Source organism: Branchiostoma floridae, chromosome 1 (genome assembly GCF_000003815.2).
Source record: "Branchiostoma floridae strain S238N-H82 chromosome 1, Bfl_VNyyK, whole genome shotgun sequence".
NCBI lineage: Eukaryota > Metazoa > Chordata > Leptocardii > Amphioxiformes > Branchiostomatidae > Branchiostoma > Branchiostoma floridae.
In genome coordinates, this window is record NC_049979.1 from 27035764 (window position 1) to 27057609 (window position 21846).

Here is a 21846-nt window from a genome sequence, read left to right on the forward strand (position 1 = left end):
ATCCTTAGCATAGTCAACAATAAACATGAAACATCTACTAGTACACCCTAGGAGGTAGAAAAAAAAAATAGTCTTCTTTAAATTGATTTTCCACTCAAGCTCAACCAATACAAACTACTGTAAATGCATTTAAGTTCACGGGAATTTAATTTCTCAGTAGCGGGAAAAAAGACTTTTCGCGGTGGTTTTAAGTTCGCGGTAGCATCATGCACTGTACTCTCTTACTGCCATGGAAAAATGTTTGCAGTGGTTTTAAATCCGCGGTGAAGTGGCCACCGCGAAAACCGCGAACATAAAACCACCGCGAACATTTCTGCATTTACAGTATTCCGATATAGCACATTCAGCAAATTAAAGTAGTGACATTGTTGCGATGGTTATTTAAGCAGGTATCTCATAGGGCTGCTACTATTTGCGAAAGACACTTTGTCGCCAACTGGCACAGTCCAGTGAGATAACCACTTTGTGTTCAATTTGTAATGTTGCCATTAATAGGCACAGCCAAGGCAAAGAGAAGAAACACTAAAGGCTATGTCAAACAACAGACATACAGAAAGCACATACACAGATTGAAAAATGACAGAACCCAGCTTTACATAATATACTGTCCAAGTCCAACATTAAGTACTTGGTGACAACATCTATACATGAACAGAGGACAAGAGACCTGGCACATTCCCACTATGTATCTATCAGCCAACGAAAGGGTATGTCACCTCGTAATTGGGTGTCACTTCAATGGCACAGCAGCATGTCTACAGATGAATATGATGAATTCCAGTCTATATTTCTGACAACTGACAAGAAAATTGCTGACGTCAAAGATAACAATTTTGAATCCAGGCCAGTTTATGTGTCCCCACTGAGAAGGGGGGTTCTCTCGTCACTGTCCTGTGTCGCCTGTATGGAGGCTGCCTCGGGGGTGGGGTCTGTATCCTCAGGGGGCTGGGGACGCAGGCAGGGGATCCAGGGGAAACTGATGAGCTCGTTATACAGGGCCGTGCCAATCATCAGGAAGAAGAACCCGTCAACTGTGAAACAAAAGATCAGATATCTTTATCTTTATTCATCTATTGAAATCTACCACATTTGTGGAAGGATTGACATAACAAGTGACTTATAGACAAAGCACATTCCCCGTCAAGTAGTCAACTGGTTGTCCCAAAACCTAAGCGAGAGACCTTCAGAAGATCGATAGCCTACCGTGGACCCAATGTCTGGAACAACCTACCACCAGACACACGTACGGCTCCAAATCTGACCTGCTTTAAGAAACTCTTGAAGTAAAAGTAATGACTATATAAAACGAATGGACACGGACTATGAACAGAGCTTTTTGCCCTCGCTACTATATGTTTTGTACCATATACATGTATGTGTAGTGATTATGTTGATAGATTTTATTAGGACACAATCTAATCTGTATCTCTGTTATATTTTACCTGACCCTTACCTCCCTCATGACCTCAATGAAAAGCAGCCTGCTGGCCAATTTGAGCTTTCATGAATAAATAAAGGTTTAAACAAACATATACAGGAGACCAGACTGCTACATGTAGGTTATATCCACTCACCCCTAACCTTTTCGATAGTTGCATGTAACAAGTTCTTAAACATGTCATTCGTATAATCAACATGGAGCAAAGTCAGAGCTCACATTAGATCATCCTCACGTAAGACCTTTTCCGTCTGTTGTAAGCAATACAAATGTACAACCTCAATGTACCCTTAGCAGGGAGACAACACTAACCTTGTAAGATGCCATACGTGTTGTCCCATGGTTCCCCAAAGTCCTGGTAGAATAAAGAAAACGTGACTTCATTTTGTACAGCAAGAATAAAAGTTGATAGCACAATTATGGTGCCTCTGTCACATATGACAGCAAAATATACATTATTTCCTGATTACATTCTTCAGCTGCAGCTTTTATTCAATGCACAAAGATTTCTGTAGAAAATATACACACTTCTGATAAACATCGAATCTTACAAATCATACTAAGTCTTCCAGTTCTTGATTCCTAAATACAGCAGATGGTTCGAGGCTTAGCACTAGTTTGCAAAAAAATGCTCTTTATAGAAGCATAGCAAACATCATCATCATCATCATTTTTCATCATATTCCATCCTCTTTTTCTGCCTAAATCTGTAGTTGCTGTAGGTATGTATGCAGATGAGTATTCCAATTTAGCGATTAAAATGTTATGGCAAAGGTCACGTACTAAATGTAATCTTGATGATTATATGCACTGCTTGCTTTTTAACAGAACATTTCAACAGAACATTTTCAACAGAACATTTTCAACAGAACATTTTCAACACAACATTTTCAACAGAACATTTTCAACAGTCTTTTCAACAGAACATTTCAACAGAACATTTTCAACAGAACATTTTCAACAGAACATTTTCAACAGAACATTTTCAACAGAACATTTTCAACAAAACATTTTCGACAGAACATTTTCAACAGAACATTTCAACAGAACATTTCAACAGAACATTTTCAACAGAACATTTTCAACAGAACGTTCCAGCCTGGCTGCTGTGTTCTCTGTGATATCATTGTCGAAAGTTGGATTGATCACCTGCTGGAAGGAATCAAGAACTGGAAGACAGTATGATTTGCAAGAGTCAATATTCAATACCAATTATTCAGAAGGGTTTATATTTCTTACAAATGTCCAATCCTAGTTCACTGAATGATACTTACTGGGATTGAATGTAACCACTGGAAATCTTTTGGTGTCAAAAGCACTTTAAATCATACATTGCCAAATCTTTTTAAATAAATTCAAGTAAATACACGTTAAGATCCTAACCCTGCCACAAGTTGGGTTCACTTCACTTTTCCTTTAGGCACAAAGACGTGTCATCAACTCGAGACAGATTGCTAGCTCAACAGCCACCATTTAGCACAGAGTTGCAGGGAGTACTAATTTGTCCACTCTTCAAACCAACCTGCAACCAATTCTGACTAATAGGTCCTAGCTAAAACTGCCAAGAGAAGCCTTTGTTACCTCCAAAAAGTCAGACATGATTTCTTTCAATCTCAATGATGGTCTCAGAAGGGGCAATTAGCGGGCGTGTTACAGTAGGCTCTTGTCTCCTCGGAGAGCGATACAGTCTAGCATACATCCTGCCATTTACTTGTATCATTATGGTGAGAGCAAAACTCTCATGTTCCCTTGTGAGTGGTCCAAATACAGCTCAACAACCCGTCTCACTAATGAATCCCATCAGGCTGGCTACTAGTACATGTACGTGCCAAGCATCTGATAGGCGGGGCACTGTAAGTCTTTTAATATTTGCGGCGGTTATAAGTTTGCCTTTTTTTTTATGGGACCTCACACCATGAAGATATGCTCTCCCTTCCTTTGTGTAATATACTATACCACAGTTTCAGCAGCAATCTCTAAGACAAAGCGTACTCTTGATTTATACCATACCACAAGATCTAAGTGCTGCAAATGTAAGTGAATTTACAGTATTAGCTGTGAATGCTAGCAGGGGAAACATGCATGAGCCAAAGAATGACCTGCTTTTGAATGCAGTTTTTATGGCTACTTTTGCTCCAAAATGTGGAGAGAAAATCTGATGCATCTTGTTGCAATGTTGGACTTTAATTTACAGTTTTGTTTTTCAGTTGTGTATAGTTATGGTATATTTAGAGTTACTGTAACAGGATTTGGAAGTAGTACTGACAACACCTCTTTCCATTCATAGTTTAAGGTTAAAAAAACCTTGGTTTAAAAACCCACCAATTCACAGATTTTACTCTTGTCACTGACAAAGATAGTGGATGCAGCAATGAAAAAACAACTGATCGATTCCAAAATCATACCCAGTTGCTTGAGTAAGTGGCTATTAGGTGTGACGTTTTTCATTTCTGTTGCTGAATTACGAGTGCCTCTTTTAGCTGTGGTCTTTGCCCTTATTACGGTGACGTACATTTTGAACATAAAGATTGGCCCCTCCTAAATCACTCGCAATGCACCCCACCAAGTGTCCTATATAATATAGCTCTTCTGTTCTGTTCTGGTCTTGAGGACAGATGTCAGAGATGCATTTCTGCGCAGTAGAGGGCTCAAAATGGGATTTTTCATTTCTGTTGCTGAATTACGAGTGCCTCTTTTATCTGTGGTCTTTGCCCTTATTACAGTGACGTACATTTTGAACGGAAAGATTGGCCCCTCCTATTATAAATCACTCGCAATGCACCCCACCAAGTGTCCTATATGTATAGCTCTTCTGTTCTGTTCTGGTCTTGAGGACAGATGTCAGAGATGCATTATTGAGCAGTATAGAGGGCTCAAAAATGGGAATATAAAATAATTATATAGTGCCACTTAAGATCCTTGAAAATCATTATTTCCCTTGAAAATCCTGGCCCTATCTGGAGACTTTTGGGGTTAAAAGGAACAAGTAACAAGGGTCTGATTCAGAAGCTTTCCCATCTAGGTCAAAATTTGTTCATTTCACCAGTTAAGTTGGTGTTACTTAGAACAGATTTCAGTCGTTAGATCCTGTGGATGAATACAGGAGAAAACGGGGGTCAATAGTGAGGTTTTTGAATTAATAGAGCTAGATTTTCTCTGAGTTTGAGCTGAATGATCCAATTCTCTTTACCATGTACCAAGACCCCTGTGATTTTCTTCTTGAGATAAAATCTGGGTATTACTAAGTAGTTTAATGGGATCATCTTGTCTCAGTGCTTTATTTATGCATATTATACCAATGGGGCTCAACTCTGATGTCTGCAAGAAATCCTTAACCCCACATAGTAACTGAGGCCTGATCTGACATGAATTCTAAGTGGCATGCAAGGAAGGTTGAACATTAGGCTATACCCTACAAGAGATTCTTAATTTTTGTTCTTTCACAACTTCTTTGACCTTGGAATATTCTATGACAATAGTTTAAAAACTTTCTGAATTTGTTTTTGCAATCGATGGCATATATTTGCTAATATTTTACTGCTTTGTATGATTTACAGTATCGTTGAACTTTTTTATTTTTGGAAACGGCCAAAACTTGATGCCAGCGCGGATGTCCATATAATCAAATCAACATGGACTTAAGCAGAAGAAAGGTTGTCTTCCAATGATGATGATGATGATGATGATGATGATGACTGATTGTACAGTGGAATCACGTTTTACCTCAGACACCACATAGTGGATGAAGAGAGACACCAGCCACACCATGATGGTCCTGCAGGCATCGATCAGGGTCCTGTGGACAGCTGCGATGGTGAAGAAGACATGATCATTTACTTCAGAATACATAATGCAACAGTCAAATAAATAGAAACCTAACATACTGCCACTACATGAAATATTATCTGATGATCAACCAAAACAAAACTGGCTCTGAATCAATGTGGCACTAGTTAATAACATATTAAATTAGTCAGTTTAAAGTGCTTATGTCACCAAAATTTAATATTTCCTGATTACATTCAACCACAGTGTAATATTGAATGAATGTAACTGTTTATAATATTATATAAGTTACAAAACAACAGTTGTTACTATATAATATGATGTCACAGTTGGGTGATTATCTGATGAGTTTATAAGATTCCCTATTTAGAAACTTTCCTATTTTTAGGCCACACCAATTTAATTTCTTGGTTCACGGATTTTTTCATAAAAAATATGGAGCGAAAGGGCGAAATAAAAATAAAAATTGTAAAATGGTTGGGGTAAAGGTAATGGCTAATCCAAAACATAGAGAAAAAAAGTTCTCAGCTTGAAAAAAGTACAAAAACACTATTATTGTACAGTAACAGCAGCTGTACCCACATTTTAAGGAGCTTATACTATAAAGGCCAATTTGCTACACCAGAAAGTTGATGAATGGTTTCATTAATGGTGAAAATTTGCTGAGTGGTAATTTTTATTTTTATTTTTTTTTCCAAAAAATAGGAGCGAGCGAATCCGTGAACCAAGAAATTAAATTGGTGTGGCCTTAACTTATCTTCAGTAGAATTTTGATATTCAATCTTCAGTGTCAATTTGTGTCCTGTGCACTGGAGACGTATGTTTTTGGTGTCATGAAATGGTCACTGCAGAAACTGCACAAATAAAACCACTGCCAACATTTCAAGACGTACATGACATTGTATGGTACTCACCTGTCAATGACTTGGTTACAGCCAGCCCAAAGTAGTTATAGAAGGCAATGGAGGACAGGTACAGTACTGTTGGGGAGAATGGGAAAGATGTTTTGAGCATTTGTAAAAACCGGTATCAGCATTGTAATACTGGAAAATGAAGGCATTCCTATAAACCTATTAATTACCTCCCTGAAAACAGAGGTATTGTATCAGAGTTTCGTTGCGCAGTAGAAAAAAATGGGAATACTATTTTAGTGCCACTTAAAATGGTTGAAAATCCTTCTTTTCCTTGACAATTTGCCCAATCTGGAGATTTGAGTTGATGGATGCTACCGGTTGTATCAGCAAGGAACTGGGGTCAAAGGTGAGGTTTCTTTCAAAGAGCGAGCTTTTCTCTGAGAATGAGCCGAACAACCCCCTGTTTTCTTTTAATGTTTATAAACTAGACCCAAGTGACTTTCTGGTGGAGAAGAATCTTTAAGATTGAAATAAGGGTTAGTACTTCTTTTAAGCCTTCATTCAGTGTATTTTAACATGCTTTCCTATAGGCAGCCCTAACAGCGATGTCAGCCCTGTAACTTGTTTGTTTGTCTTGGTGTGCATCCAAAATTAGTTGAGTGATGCAGTACAGTGTAGCATCATTTAAGGTACAAATGGTGTATCAGGATACTTGGAGAATTGGAAGCATGGTTCGGCTCAGTTATTTCGGGTTATGAATCATGGGTAACCTACATTAACTTAAAGGTTATCACAGCAATGTTCAGCTGACTGTATCAATCTCTTCTTCAAAATTCACAAATCTAATAAAAAATTGGATGACATTCGCGACTGTTACAGTTAATTTTGAACATGTTTTCTATCTGGACCAATGGGAACTTACGACAGAAGACCAGTAGGCCGGGAGAGTTGTAGATCTGGTACAGGGCGTCTATACTGTTCTCGTACCTGCCACCTGGTTGGTCACCGGGAATGAAGTACAGGACAGGAAGCACAAGCTAGGGAGGGGGGTAACAAAAAGTACATGTTTAATGATTTCTACAGTCACACAGTATAAGACAGCATTGTGTTTAATATGTCAAGGCTTGGAAAGAAAATACAGACTGGAACTTTGTCATTGTCATTGGCCTACACAGCAAAGACCTTTCTCAATACAGCCAAACGTGGATGGCCAACCATTGACCCGTTCTGACCCATAGTTGGGCTTGGACAAAGGGTGATGCAGAATACAAAGTATTATAATTACAGTATTTCATTCATATCACACACACTAGAAAACACATATTTTGATGCGAAAAGTGCTAGAAGTTGAGAAAATTTGGTGTCCTTGAACAAACAGTCGTTATAACTCTTACAGCAATAATATTATTCTATTTTTTGTACTAAATACTGATTAGCGTTTAACTATAGTGCTTTTTACTTACCGCTACCATGAAAAACACCCCAAATGATCCCTCCATTCCAACAACCTACAGAAAGAGAAGAACAGATTATTGACTAATGCAAATAGTTATGGAGGACTAAGTTTTCTGGTACATATGGGAGGCGTTTCCAGTTAAAGCAAGGCAATATAGTACAATAATGAGACAGACAACATGTTAGCAGCAAGACAAGTTTACTTTCAAATTGACACATCATAGCAAAAAACACAGAGAACCACTGCAAGTAATTCACAATTTACAGTACTTTCTCATTTCACCTTCTTCATATAAATCTCTGCATTTCAAACTAGACCTGCTAGGTGGCAGTCCAGGGCTATGAAATTCATGCAGGCTTATGTCATGGGAACAGGTATTGAGCACAACTCAGAGGTAGTATCTGAACTCCTTTCATCACTTCCAGTTTTGGAAGTGCACTCCCCCTCCCAAACCAGGAAGAATAGTGGAACGATATAAAACATTGGTTATCCAAATAAAACAAAAAAACATTTTACAAACATCAATAAAATGGAATGGTCTGGTAGTTTGGACACTCTCACCTGTAAGGGTGGAAACTTTCTCTTCTTAAGGAACAGTTCTTCAATGATCATCTGACTGGAACTAACCACCTGTCCGGCCAGGATCAGGACAATACCTGAGGAGAACAAGTCATGGTTTACTCTTCTGTAGAGCTGAATCTGTATCGTACAAACTGCACTAGATTCACCTCTCTCTGCTTACTCGTCTCGCCCATTATGCATTGCATACTGACACGAGTCTTGCTTATGAGTATTAAAGGGGCATTACACTCCAGAAGGGGGTGGTGTTTTCCAATAGATAATGTGTCAATGAATACATAATCAGCCGAATTTTGTGGAATTCACATTGCAAGATGTGTGTGTTTTGTAAAATATGACACTCACTAAACCCATGCAGACCCTTCCCATGCATTCCCTGTTAGCATAGACACTTTGTTTATCATGCATATTTTCGGAATAATTGAGGATCGCTACACACACCGAGAAGGTAAATTGTTCATAAGATAGCAAAGAAAAAAATAACAAGACGAGATTTCTTAGCAATCCTGAAATTAGTTTTGTAACCTTACCTAAAAGTTTTGCATTGTATTCAGCCAGGATTAATTCAATCAGAGGGTACTTGGGGAGTTTAGTAGAAGACTGAATTCTTTTGAGGCACGTGGAGGAATTGGGTACTTTATCGTATAATGTAACGTAGTATGCATTTATTACTTACTAAAATTAATACCAATCGGAAAATAACACTTCCGTGTGGAGTGGAATGCCCCTTTCATGTGCGTACCTAACTTCTGTAGTACAGTAGCAATACACTGGAAATGCATATTTTGGGTGTTGGAACAAAGCTTAAACTTTACAACTATGGATTCTACCAACACAGATGAGCTTTCATTTCAATCACATAAACATGCTGGAAGTCAATATGGCATCATGTCTTTACCTAGGATGGACTTCTTCACATCTTTTTTATCATTGTCCTCTTCATTGAAGACACTGGAGATACCCACCAACACCAGACCAAGCTGTGGATGAAATAATCATAATGAAAGCACTGCTAACATATATCATAACACTTTGACTGCAAATTCATACCTAAAGGCTCATCTAAAGGGCTTAAAAACAATTTTGTCATATATTGTAAAAAATAAAATCTCTCATTCTGAATAGATTTATTGTAAAGCTGACAGCTGACATGCAGCATCATAGACAATGGGGACTTCTGATTGGTTGGCATTATTTAGCAGTATAATAATAAAAGGTAAAGATCTAAAAATTTTTCTTCCAGGAAGAAAATTATTCTGTCCCCAAGAAATCTTGGAAAAATGTGCTTGTCCATTGGGGAAAGCAAATTTTTGCTTGTTAAGCTTTTTAGACAATTTGGGATTTTTTCTCTTGTATTTCCAAAAATGCTTTTTCTTGTTTATTTTGTTTTGCTTCCTCACAGAAAATTTATCTTCCAGAAAGAAAAAAATTCTTGTATTTCTTAAGAGTTGAAGTTCAATAATTTTTTCTTGCATTATAAGAAAAAAGAAGAAGATTTTGCTTAAATCTCCAGAAAATCTTTTTTGTAGTTTCTTGTTTTTCTTGAATTTTATTCTATATTTTCTTCCTGCAAGAATGTTTTCTTCATATGAGAATTGGCCATGGGGTAAGCAAAATAAGAAAAAAATCATTTTTGGCAGTGAGGTCATAAGCATAGTTCAGCAGGTTAAATATCCACTGTGTGTCTAGGACATGGCATAGGAAGGCAGAGTACAACCCTCTACGATCCTTCCATCTCCTTTTACTCCCCCAAACCACTAGGTCATCAATGCCACTAACTTTAAGAGTGGCAGTATTTTTGACATGACCCACCATAGTGACCACCATGCCTGTCCAGTGTATACCTCTCAGTTTTCTCTTCAAGAAGATTTTCTGTAAGAAGAATCATAGGAAAAGTTAGTAAGAGCTGTTCTAGAAAAAATATGTATTGATACTTTGTATTCATAAAAGTATGCATTGTAGCATTCAGGTGCTAAAACTGAATTTCTATTCAAATTGACATTTGAAACTTAAACTTTTAAATATACTCTTGTCACATTTCAAGTATTGGTTAACAACGCAAAACCAAGCCACGCAAAGTCCCCTAGTAGTTCAGTTCAGTTCAGTTCAGTTCAGTTCATCCTCATACGAGGTGCCATTAACAATGTCTGACCAAGCGTTTCTATCTAGTAGCCATACATAAAACTCCCCAGTTGTACAACTGACAACTCAAGCAGTGGTAGAAAGTGTGCATATTTTTAATATCACGGTACATTCCAGTTATGACATTAAAAAATGACAAAAAAACAGTGACTTTTCTGGTTTTGAATGCTCAGATTCTACAATATGTAACGCTAGTTCAGCTTTATCCGTGGGGTGACCTTTATCCGTTGTCAAAAACAAAACATTTAGGAGTATGAAGTCTGCTGACAGTGGTTTCAAATTTGCAATATTTTCAAAATGTTCCGATTTGAAACCACCGTCCGTCGACTACATATCCCTGAATATGTTTTTTCTTACAAACAACGGATATAGGTCACCCTCGGACTAAGGTGAACCAGCGTTACGTTTGACATAATAGAAACAGATATCAACAGCAATAAATGAAATGAAAAGGAAACAAATTCTAAAGCTAGCTTTTTTTCTGCTGAAGTTTTGTCTGAAGATGTTTTTACTCACAGAGAGAATACCAGTAAAGATGATGATGGACCCTCGGAGCATCTGCCACACAGAGGCATTCACCCACAACAGGCCGATCCCTGGGGAATAGGGGAAACTTTTTACTCTGTGTAATAGTTCATAACTTAGCTCAAGAACAACCAATAAATTTGATAAGCTATAGAGAAGAAGCTTTCTGGTATTTAGAAATGAAAAGTAACATAAAAACAAACATATCAAGCTAATACTACTTCACCTACATGTATTCCCGTGCAAACCTTATACTTATGAACAACTTACCATGGACCTCTTTTCACCTACAGTAAGTCCAATGGTCTGAAAATGGACTTACTCAGGGGGGACTGAAGATGGACTTACTGCCTACATTGGTATAAATGCATCACTCTGGATAATAGTCCACCAAAACTAACTGTTACTGTTCTCAAACATGGCAAAAATACTTAGGGAATAACTCCCCCTCTGACAAAAGTAAGTCCACTTTCAGTCAGTGTCTACATTCATCCTCTTTTAGGTCCAAGGTTTCCAAGGGTAATATCCATCCTTTTTAGAAACAGGGTATTTAAGGATACAAAGTTGGGGGACGGTGTTTCCAAATTACAGTATTCAAAATATAACAGGTTGAACAATGCCATCCATTGACTTGATATCCCTAAATTCCGTTTATAAAAACAATGGATAAAGGTTACCCCACAGATAAAGGTGAACTAGCGTTATTGTCCGTCCTACCTGCCAGAGTGGTTCCAAACAGATCACAGATGGTGGGAACAGCAAAGATGAACTGGAACACCCTGAAACAGGGTCAAACATAATCAACAATTTGGGTTTTCAATAAAAAAAGATATGTCGTATATATTTCTATTACACAACAGACATATATGTCACGGATTGTCAGCTACAAAAGACTGCTAACTCCTTTGAACTTTCATTATTCTAAAAGAGTTTCTGCGGATGGTAAACTGTACATGTTTTCTTGAGAAACTTTGAAATATATCATTAAACGATGCATTATTAATAATGATATAAGTTCGCAGGGATTTAATTTCGCAATAGCAGGAAAAGAACCGTTTGCGGTGGTTTTAAGTTTGTGGTACAACAATGTAGCACCATGCATTGTAGTCATGGAAAAAATATGATCATAAAACCATGGCCACCGCAAAAAATTCTGTATTTACAGTTATAATTTCTTGATATGTTTCATATTTTTGTGACCTACCTTCCTTGCTGTAGAGCTTCTATAGGTTCCTGATTAAAATCTTGCATTATCTGTGAGACAAGAGGGACATATTCAAATTATAACATAAGACATTATTAAGAGGTACTGTTATCTCCCAAACAAAAGTACACCCCAAAATATAAGTACACCCGGACATCCCTCTTATCCCTTCAAACTTAACCATCCTATTTTTCCCACATTTGCATTATCGAGTGGAATGTCCCTGGGCAAGTCCTTTGTTTAACGTTAGTTCACCTTTATCCGCGGATAACCTTTATTCGTTGTTTCTAAAAACATGGTACTTATGGACATTATGTCGACGGACGGCAGTTCCAACCTATACAACTGTGAAAATGTTGCAATTTGACACTGCTGTCCATTTACTTGATGAGATATCAACGGATATAGGTCACCCCGCGGATAAAGGTGAATTAGCGTTACATGTAGCTCACCAAACAACCAAAAGCCCTGCACGACAAAATCACCTTCCAGTCCGAGATTCACAACTACTGAACACGCTCAACATGTCTGAACATGATCAGACTCCTAAAACCAAAATCCAACTCTCAGAAAAGGCGCTTTCTGTACAGGATGTCACAGTTGTGGAACAGCACTGGCAACAATTAAAGCAAGTATTGGGCTGCAGCTGTAAATATTGACTACGAGGAATTTGTTAAATACATGTATGCTATGTATTGTCACTTTGTATGTCTCTGTATGTTTTTAACTGTACCTATGTAATGTGTAAATATGTATGTGACCACAGGAAGAATAGCCTCTGATGAGGCTAATTGTGGATCAGAACAAACTCAAACTCAAGCTCCTAGCTATAGAATTTGACCACTGACCTGTCTCCTAAACTGGTCCCTCTCTCTTTTCCTCTGGATGAACAGACCAATCAGACAGCACGTCTCACCTTTGCAGGGAAAAGGGAAAAAGTTCAAAAGTTTTTCCCACATCTTTTGGTGTACAAGGCAGTGCCCATGACTGTTTCTATACCCAAGGGGTCATGCAGGGGGTCAGTCTACTGGTTATGTAAAGGGACAGAACAAGGAGAAATTCATATCCTAATCATATATGATTAACAAATATAAGCCGTGGCGTAACTTGTTTTCATACGCGTCAAACTATCTCTCTTGAAGACATGTATGTGAATTTTGGCATCAATTCTTAAACTAAAATGAATTTACGAGTTTTGTTGTCCAGAGTCAGAGGTCTTAGAAGCCTCTTTACTTGGGGAACAAAAATTATGATAAATGGACTGTCACCAAACTTCAGTAACAATTCCAGTGATCAACCAAACACCTAATGATTTACCACTATAAGGTTTAGAAAAGGCTAAAAAAATATTTCTTGTTTCAGAAAAATATACGTTTAAGTTTAACTCAAGGTTATTACAGCTAACATCTCCCCACCTATGAACATGATAACAGTTTGGAACCACGGATGGTCGAAATCGTGCTCCTCCGCCACTTCTGTTCCATTGGGTCCTGGGACTGGAACACCCTTGACTCTGCAGGGGGAAAACAACAGACAATAGAGATCAGCACACTTCCAGGTCATCAAGGAACAAATAATAATTTACACTTCTGCTAGTTGCAACTGCACCAGTGTCAGTTTTGGATATACAGTCAAACCTGCCCAAGACAACCACCCGGGGGGACCGGGCAAAAGCGGTCGATTTGGTCAGGTGGTCAGTTAGAAGAGTATCGACTCACAGCACGCCCGATGCATACTTTTAATTCTCTCAGTTGTGTTAAATGGCAAATAGCAAGCACACGCACGTGCATCCGCCGCTATCTTTATTTTGAACATAACATCGTAATGGTACTGTAATTCCTGATTTTTTCAATGTACTGTAAGTACTACTATTATGTTCACAGTTTTCACGGTGACGACTGTAACGTGAACTTATCATTACTGATAACATTAATAATTCACAAGTTGTCACAGACTTTTTTTTATGTGCACTTGCCCCGACAGTGAACATTTAGTTCCGAGAACAAGTTAAATTTTCTCAGACCGTGAAAGCTTGGTACCGAGAAGACAAAGTGAATTACAGTATATACTTTTTTGCTAGTTGCAACAGTCAGTTTGGGATGTATGTTGTCAAACCTGTATTAGTGGCCACCTTTGCATAACGGCCACCTGGCCATTGCAGTCACTTTCGTAGATACAGAAACACTGCCTATTGCGGCCATACGGCAGCCATATGTCACCCTGCGCCCGTTCAATATCGTAGTTTGTGTGGATTTGGAGTTCCCGACAAGGTCATTTCATAGGCGCCATATATGTAAACTCTGACACAAAGCTGACATGCCAGTAAAAAAGGCAGATGGTTACATGTTATGTCACCTTTAACTTATATGGTTGACATTTATTTATTTGTCACATTTCCAAACAAATATGGTTGACCTATAATCTATATCCATTGTTTTCAGAAATAGGAATTTCATAATTCAGGAATATCAAGTCAACCGAAAATATTGCCGTCTAAAACCACTGTGTGTCAATTTGATATTCCTACAAACCCTGTTTTCAAAACAACGGATTTAACGTTAGGTTACCCTGCAAATACAGTTGAACATGATACTGTAAATGCATTGAAATTCGCTGGGATTTATCAAATTTCGCGGTAGCAGAAAAAAGGACTTTTCGCGGTGGTTTGAAGTTCGAGGTAGCACCATGCACTGTAGTCTCTTACTGCAATGGAAAAATGTTCGCGGTGGTTTTAAGCCACCGCTAAAATCGAGAACATTAAACCACCGCAAAAGTTTCTGCATTTACAGTAACTAACAGAAATCGATCAAACTGGTTTTAATAATAGACAGGCACAAGTGCGGACCTCTACCTAAACTACTGTACCTGTAACTCAAACTGTAGCCTGGTTACCAAACCCCAGCCCGATCTCAAGTATCTATCGTGCACGAAAGATATATCTTGAGGTTGGTGTATGGAATCCAGGCTACTCAAACTGTATCTTAGGCTTTTTTCCAATAATATGGGAGGATTTGTAGAACCATCTAAAAGCGATACAAACGTGTTCAAAACTTCACTACTAGTATGCCATTCATAAACTGTACTAGTATATTGGCCCGCCCCCCTCCCCCAATCATGTGACTTCGCTACGTCCGGGTTTGCGATTTTTATAAAGGCCAAAAGACCGATTCTGTAACTTAAGAGTTGTAAGTCTGTTGTACTCACTTTGAGTCGTTCTGAGCCTTCTTACTGAGAGTATTGATGCTACCGGTCACCAACATGCCCAGCACCAGCAACCACTGCACACATGACAGCGCCATGGTTGGAGCAGGAGGGTCATACCATTAAATAAGAGGTGATAGTATACTTTATCAAGACATTCAGACGTTTAAATCAACTCAAAATAATCGAACAGTACAGCGGTAAAAAGCTACATCAAAGATGAGAAGTTTTTCAGTAGAATACAGCTGTTGTATGTGGTAGGTATCTTACCTTAATTACTTGGAAGGTCTCAAAAAGGCATTGACCTCCCATTCTGTCTAGTAGAATAATCCTTGACGCGGCATCTTCGTTTGCCTGATGTACTAATATCAACCGCTAGATGACGTTTCAGTACGGTACCGTCAGACTTCAGTTAGGGGGGGACATTAATACAAACTTTTTGAAATACGCATTTTAAAATATGGAGATGATCTATATAAACACAGAAATCACAAAATTTAGGCAATTGTAAAACTCTAACCCCCCTGTACATACCCCCTGAAGTTTGCATAGCCCCTCGCCATGTACTTGTGTGACGTTGCTAAGATCTGCAAGCACTGGCTACATTACTTCAGTTCTTTTTGCACATTTTGTGTGATTAAATGATACATTACACTCCAAGATACCTTTCTATCAGGTTTTGGCTTAATATTCTTGGTTGCCATGGCAACAGGGCAGCAAGTCTTGGGGCGAATTTCCATTATTTGGCACAAAACAGAAGTCACGGTAGGGCAGCAATTCGACAATTGCTGAGAATAATAAAGAGTACCCAAATAAACTACAAGTGTATTAAGCGTTACAAGAATAGTGGCAAAATTTTCAGAAACTAGATGCCAAGGAATTGGGCAACTTCAAAAGGAATCATTGTTTCAAGGTGTCATGTGCCGTGAAGTATGGACAGAAAAGCAACAGTTGACTTATTCCTAAGCTCTCCCCCTGTACATATACATATTATATCTCTCATTGTAAGCAAGATGCCTGCGATACAATTTCAACAATATTTTATTGATACATGTATTTATAACAGAATCAAAAGAACCATAGTCAAATTTACACTCATTGTAGATGGTGTCAATGGCATGTTCAAGTACAATTTTAGCTTGATCGCAGATAGGTGTTGCAGATGGATTTTTTTGTGGTTATCGGTAGTGACAGTGCTGTGTTCTTGAGTTGGGCCAGCTTTACACTTACATATCAACTTCTGCTACTGATGTTAAAGATCCATCTTGGGTTTCAGGGTTTGTAAGTCTTTGTCTCTCTTCCAATCAGCAATGTTTGCAATCTCTTTCTCATTGAGTCCTTGCTTCTTAAGCTCCTCTTCATTTCTCTACCGAGCTATTAGACTCTCTGGTATCCTGCATCCTTTATTCATTTATTTATTTATTCACATATATTTTGAGAGTATGAGGCAGAAAGCACAAATTGCTTATATCAAGCCTTCTACTCAAGAAAAATATGCATAAAACAAGAATAGTAAACCACATACATATATAAGTACAGAATGGATAACAGAAAAGTAAATTTAGACAAGACAAAGTTGGTGCTGCATCAATTAGGAGAACGTGCTTGTGCAATGGATATAAGTATTGACAAAATAAAAAATATTACAGTTTTGTAGATGTGAAAGAGATGTTGATCCTGATAACAGTAAAGAACATAAAGTAGTGTCGTTGAGGTGCTTTAGGTCTACTATTATATTGGAGACAGCCGCTAACAAAGAACTTTTTTGGCTGGTATAGAGTGTGTAGGAGATAATGTCCTTTCCTGCCTTCTCTACTGTACTGTCTAAACGATACAGGTTCTCTTTTCTTTTTCAGTACCCTTGTAACTTCAGATTGGTAATTGCGGTTGCCGCTTGGACAAGGACACTACAGACTTCTTCGTCTTTCCTTGTCTGTTAAAACCTCTCCTTAGAGATAAACCCGAAGGCTGTATCCTTTACCTGCAGCAACTGAGTACTCTAAATATTCACTTGCACATTTGAAAATGCCTTTTGGTTGGCGCAACGTAATTCTAAATCCAAGTAACGCAGTGCGCAACCTGAATTTTTTCAGTTGGAACACCACTTTCCACCCACCCACCTACAGTATTTATTTCTTGATAGGATAAAACATAAGTTACATGTAACTACAGGGGTGCCTAATAGGGGTGGGTAACGGTACAGAAAATCCAGGTCCGGTTCAGGTCCAGAGGATCAGGTCCGGACCTGAACCTGGACCTGATTCAGTATGTGAGAACTTGTGATACTCAAAACAATGGTCCATTTCGCTACAACGAAATCTGCTTTGCAGGGTATTTGACTACCAATGGCGTTTTAAAATCCTATAAGGCTAACTGCCTCTGTGCGATTGACTGTAAAAATTGGTAGAAATGACTACAGACTATACTATACTATACTATGTATACTTTAAACTATACTTCACTCTTGTTTTTTTATTCGACGTACAGGTAAGCCTCAAAACGTGTGAATGCCTGATCATATAATCTGTTCATTTTCCAATAGCTCCAACATCCTGTCCACCAAATTTTTTTCAGGTCTGGTTTTCCGGACCGGTGCACTACGAAAAACCTGTATTATACCGGCACACCGTCCCGGTACCTACCCTTAGTTACAGTACATGATTTCAAAATTTGTAGAGCAATCACAAAGAAGAGAATCTAAGTCATAGAATTCTATGTGACCACACGTTTTGCCAACTCTATGATAGTGTAGCCCGTTTCGTCCAATTTTTAGTTTGGACCAGTCCATTTTGCCATGGGGGTGACTTTGGAATAGTCCATATTTACATGGGAAATACATTTGGAGGTTCAGATATCCACAATGATCTCTCCTGAAGTCAAATATTGTGCCAAAGATGCCAAAGTACAATTTCTTAGGCATTATGCGTATTTGGTAGTATAGCGTTATACTAGCTCAGTACATAAAAACTTCAGGGGGTATGTACAGGGGGGTTAGCAATTGAAGATTTACAAAACTTTTACATTTTCATATTCAGATGGACCGTCTCCATATTTCTAGGTGCGTATTTCATCAAAAACTGCATTTTTGCAAAATAGTGTCCCCCCCCCCCTACTTCAGTGAAGAATCACGTATTGCACAGAACGTGCGCTTTATATAGGAAGGCAATGATTCACATGTAGGATAACTTTTAGTTATATCAAGGAGTTTTCATCGATGAAAGCTCCTTCTTTAATGAAACGGGAAGTTGTTGTGTATGTCATGTTTATAATATTGGGGGTACCTGGTGTATTTGCAGCCAGTAGGTACCAAATTTTGATAAATCTTACTTGGTATTACCCATGCTTTTGCAGTATATATGATAGATCAATACTTTGACGATTTACTCATATAAAAGGACACGCGTTACTCTTTCCCCTTGCTCGTTTGGTTTTCACGGTGATTGAATAATGTGATAAACATTCTATGATTTTTGAAACGCAAGTTAACTTTATCCCTTTCACGTTTATATTGATTCGAAGCCATCGCAAGCTTTGGATTTCTGATATTATTTGTAATAGACATGACCTATTTCAAGCAAACGTCGATGAAGGTTAGGTATCCAGTTAGTAAGTTATTCAAGCAACAATTTGATTTTGAAAACGGTCAGACGTTTTAGACAGCCATCTGGTATCTTCCGTCGGTGACAGTCAGTTTCGACAAGTCTGACCGTTTCCAAAATCATATCCAGTTGCTTAAGTATATACAACTGCCTTTTTGTAGTATTTCAAGTAAATGAATATTTCTTCCACAATCACAATAGTTCTAAATATTTCAGACAATTAAAATTTTGAACATGTTAGAACTTGGCTTTATATTGCATATATGTTGAAAACATTTTGAAAGTACACCGTAACTGCACAAATGATTTCTTCATTTAGAGCAGTTTATGGGTCTTCTGAGTTCAATTATCAAGAATGTGAAGGAAAATTGAGCGGCTCAAATAAACTTAGACACAGAATCATCGGAATGAACTTTGTTACACGACATTTGTACATGGTACAATGTAAAGCAACAGTAATAAATCAATTTATACAATGACACAATGACACATATTACTATAATACATATTACTACATAAAGTACAGGAATGTGAACGTAAATGGCGAATTGACATAGTACAATATACAAGTTAAACGGTTAGGTCTGCGGTTGTACAATATACAGTATTCTCTCCTTTTTAGATCATTGCATATACATTGGCCCAAGTATGTAGATATGTAGTCTGGACATGACACAAGTAGATTGAAAATACAGATGATTCTTCTTGCTTCGAACCTTCGTCATCAGATCAAACCGCATCACAACGGAATGCAACTCCATTCCAAATATACAATGCAATATTCGCAAGCAACAGTTCATATGTTATCAAGTGTTAAAAGCTTTTTAGTTGCATACAGTATATGGATGACCTAGGCCTGGTGCGGTCACTAAAAGGATTCAAAGTCAACCTATATAGCAAGCCTTCACACAACGTGGACGTCATCACTTGTACAATATGAAAAATAAGATATTTAAACATGCATGATGATGAAACAAGACCATCAAACTTATAATGATAAGATAATCATATAAATAAACGACAAAAATGACGCACTTTACAATCACAGTCCGTTTCGACTGTTAATGATCGTTGAAATCCTATTTTTCAAAGACATCGGATATAGGTTAACCCGTGGATAAGGGGAATAAAAAATCCAATTTCAATTTTTAAAAACAAAATTTTTATTTCAATTTTCAAAAACATCGGATATAGGTTACCCCGTGAGTAAGGTGAACAAAAATTACTATTTCAATTTTTGAAAACAAAACAAAACAAAAAATCAATTTCAATTTTTAAAAACATCGGATATAGTTTACCCCGTGGACAAGGTGAATAAGAATTACAATTTCATTCATAAAAACAAACAAAAAATTAATTTCAATTTTTAACAACATCGGATATAGGTTACCCCGTGGATAAGGTGAAAAATTACAATTTCAATTTTTAAATCATCGGATATAGGTTACCACGTGGATTAGTTGAACAAAAATTTCAATAGTTAAAAACAAAAATTTCAATTTCAATTTTTATAAATATCGAATATAGGTTACCCCGTGGATAAGGTGAAAAATTACAACTGTGATTTTTAAAAACATCGGATATAGGTTTACCGTGGATAAGGCGAAAAATTACAATTGTAATTTTTAAAAACATCGGATATAGGTTACCCGTGGATAAGGTGAAAAATTACAATTGTAATTTTAAAAACATCGGATATAGGTTACCCGTGGATAAGGTGAAAAATTACAATTGTAATTTTAAAAACATCGGATATAGGTTACCCCGTGGATAAAGTGAATAAAAGTGGATAAGGTGAAAAAATATAATTTTGATTTTTAAAAACTACGGATATAGGTTACCCCGTGGATAAAGTGAACAAAACTTTCAATTTCAATTTTCAAAAACAAAACTTGCCATTTTTAAATTATCGTATATAGGTTACCCCGTGGATAAGGTGAATAAAAATGGATAATGTGAAACATTACAATTTCAATCTTTAAAAACCATGGATATTGGTTACCCCGTGGATAAAGTGAACAAACTTTTCAATTTCAATTTTCAAAAACAAAACTTGACATTTTAAAAAAACATCGGATATAGGTTACCCGCGGCTGAGGTGAACTAGCGTTATGTTATCTTGCAGTAACAGACATATGTTTGGGATACCACATAAGTCGACACATTCGCGGGGTCCGTACAAGTCGTTGTGTTTTATGAGAAGAGATTAAGGTGCCTACAGATGGGGAGAAGTGATAGCGCGTTCTGTAGGCGCAACAGCGTCACTAAGTGTGTGTATCTCTTCTCGCCATCAACAGGAATTACTCGCTATGACGCAAACCTTTCGGCTGGAATGTAAGTTGTAAGCCTGTTATCAGCGGGTACGCCGTCTACAAGCGATGAATTGTAGTCTTTGAGTCCACGCGAAAGTACTATAAACCTAACCTGAGGACATGGTGAGGGCGGTGTGAATATGCGCTCGTCTTATTAAAGGACTTGTTGATTCGACTATGTATATGGCGTCCTCAGGAAGCCTTGAAATTAACGCGAGCGTCCGGAAAAATGTCTTCATTGTGAGATCTAAGTGGTCTGGAAAATTTTAAAAATTGACTCACCCGTCTGTATGCAGACAACAGATTCTTCATATTCTTCATATCTTCTTCTTTAACTATGGAATTGAGGTTAACCAATTGCATTATATGTAAGTCCTTGTTTGTATTATTACTTACCCGATATACCGTCTTTTGCATATGGCATAATACATATACACCAGGTTTTACTTATTAGTGCAAGCTGCATATCCGAATACAAGTGATTCTCTCATACCGGGAAGGACCACTAATCTTTTCCAGAGGTGTGGTGGGATCTTGCTGGAGGTGTGGCTCTCCTAAGACACGGGACCTCCATTTAACGTCCTGTCCGAAAGACGTCCGTAACCGAGGCTAGGTACCCAAGTAATATAAAGGGAGAAGATTGTACTGTGATTTCGAACCCGGTGAGTGAGTGGTGAGTGAGTGGTGAGTGAGTGAGTGAGTGAGTGAGAGAGTGAGTGAGTGAGTGAGTGAGTGAGTGAGTGAGTGAGA

At 37.8% G+C, this 21846-nt stretch overlaps 1 protein-coding gene across 1 annotated transcript; it reads right to left on the minus strand.

Moving 5' to 3' along the window:
- On the minus strand, nucleotides 1-15325 carry LOC118424327 (solute carrier family 35 member F6-like). The gene is made up of 15 exons (XM_035832877.1): nucleotides 15189-15325; nucleotides 13400-13497; nucleotides 12833-12900; nucleotides 11985-12034; nucleotides 11498-11559; nucleotides 10772-10851; nucleotides 9926-9985; nucleotides 9012-9093; nucleotides 8096-8190; nucleotides 7542-7586; nucleotides 7001-7115; nucleotides 6139-6204; nucleotides 5162-5244; nucleotides 1751-1793; nucleotides 1-1031 (listed from the first exon to the last, which is right to left on the minus strand). Exons 1-15 carry the CDS (start codon nucleotides 15281-15283, stop codon nucleotides 850-852), a joined length of 1224 nt encoding a protein of 407 aa, XP_035688770.1. The 5' UTR covers nucleotides 15284-15325; the 3' UTR covers nucleotides 1-849.
- Between the last annotated feature and the right edge of the window lie 6521 nt (nucleotides 15326-21846).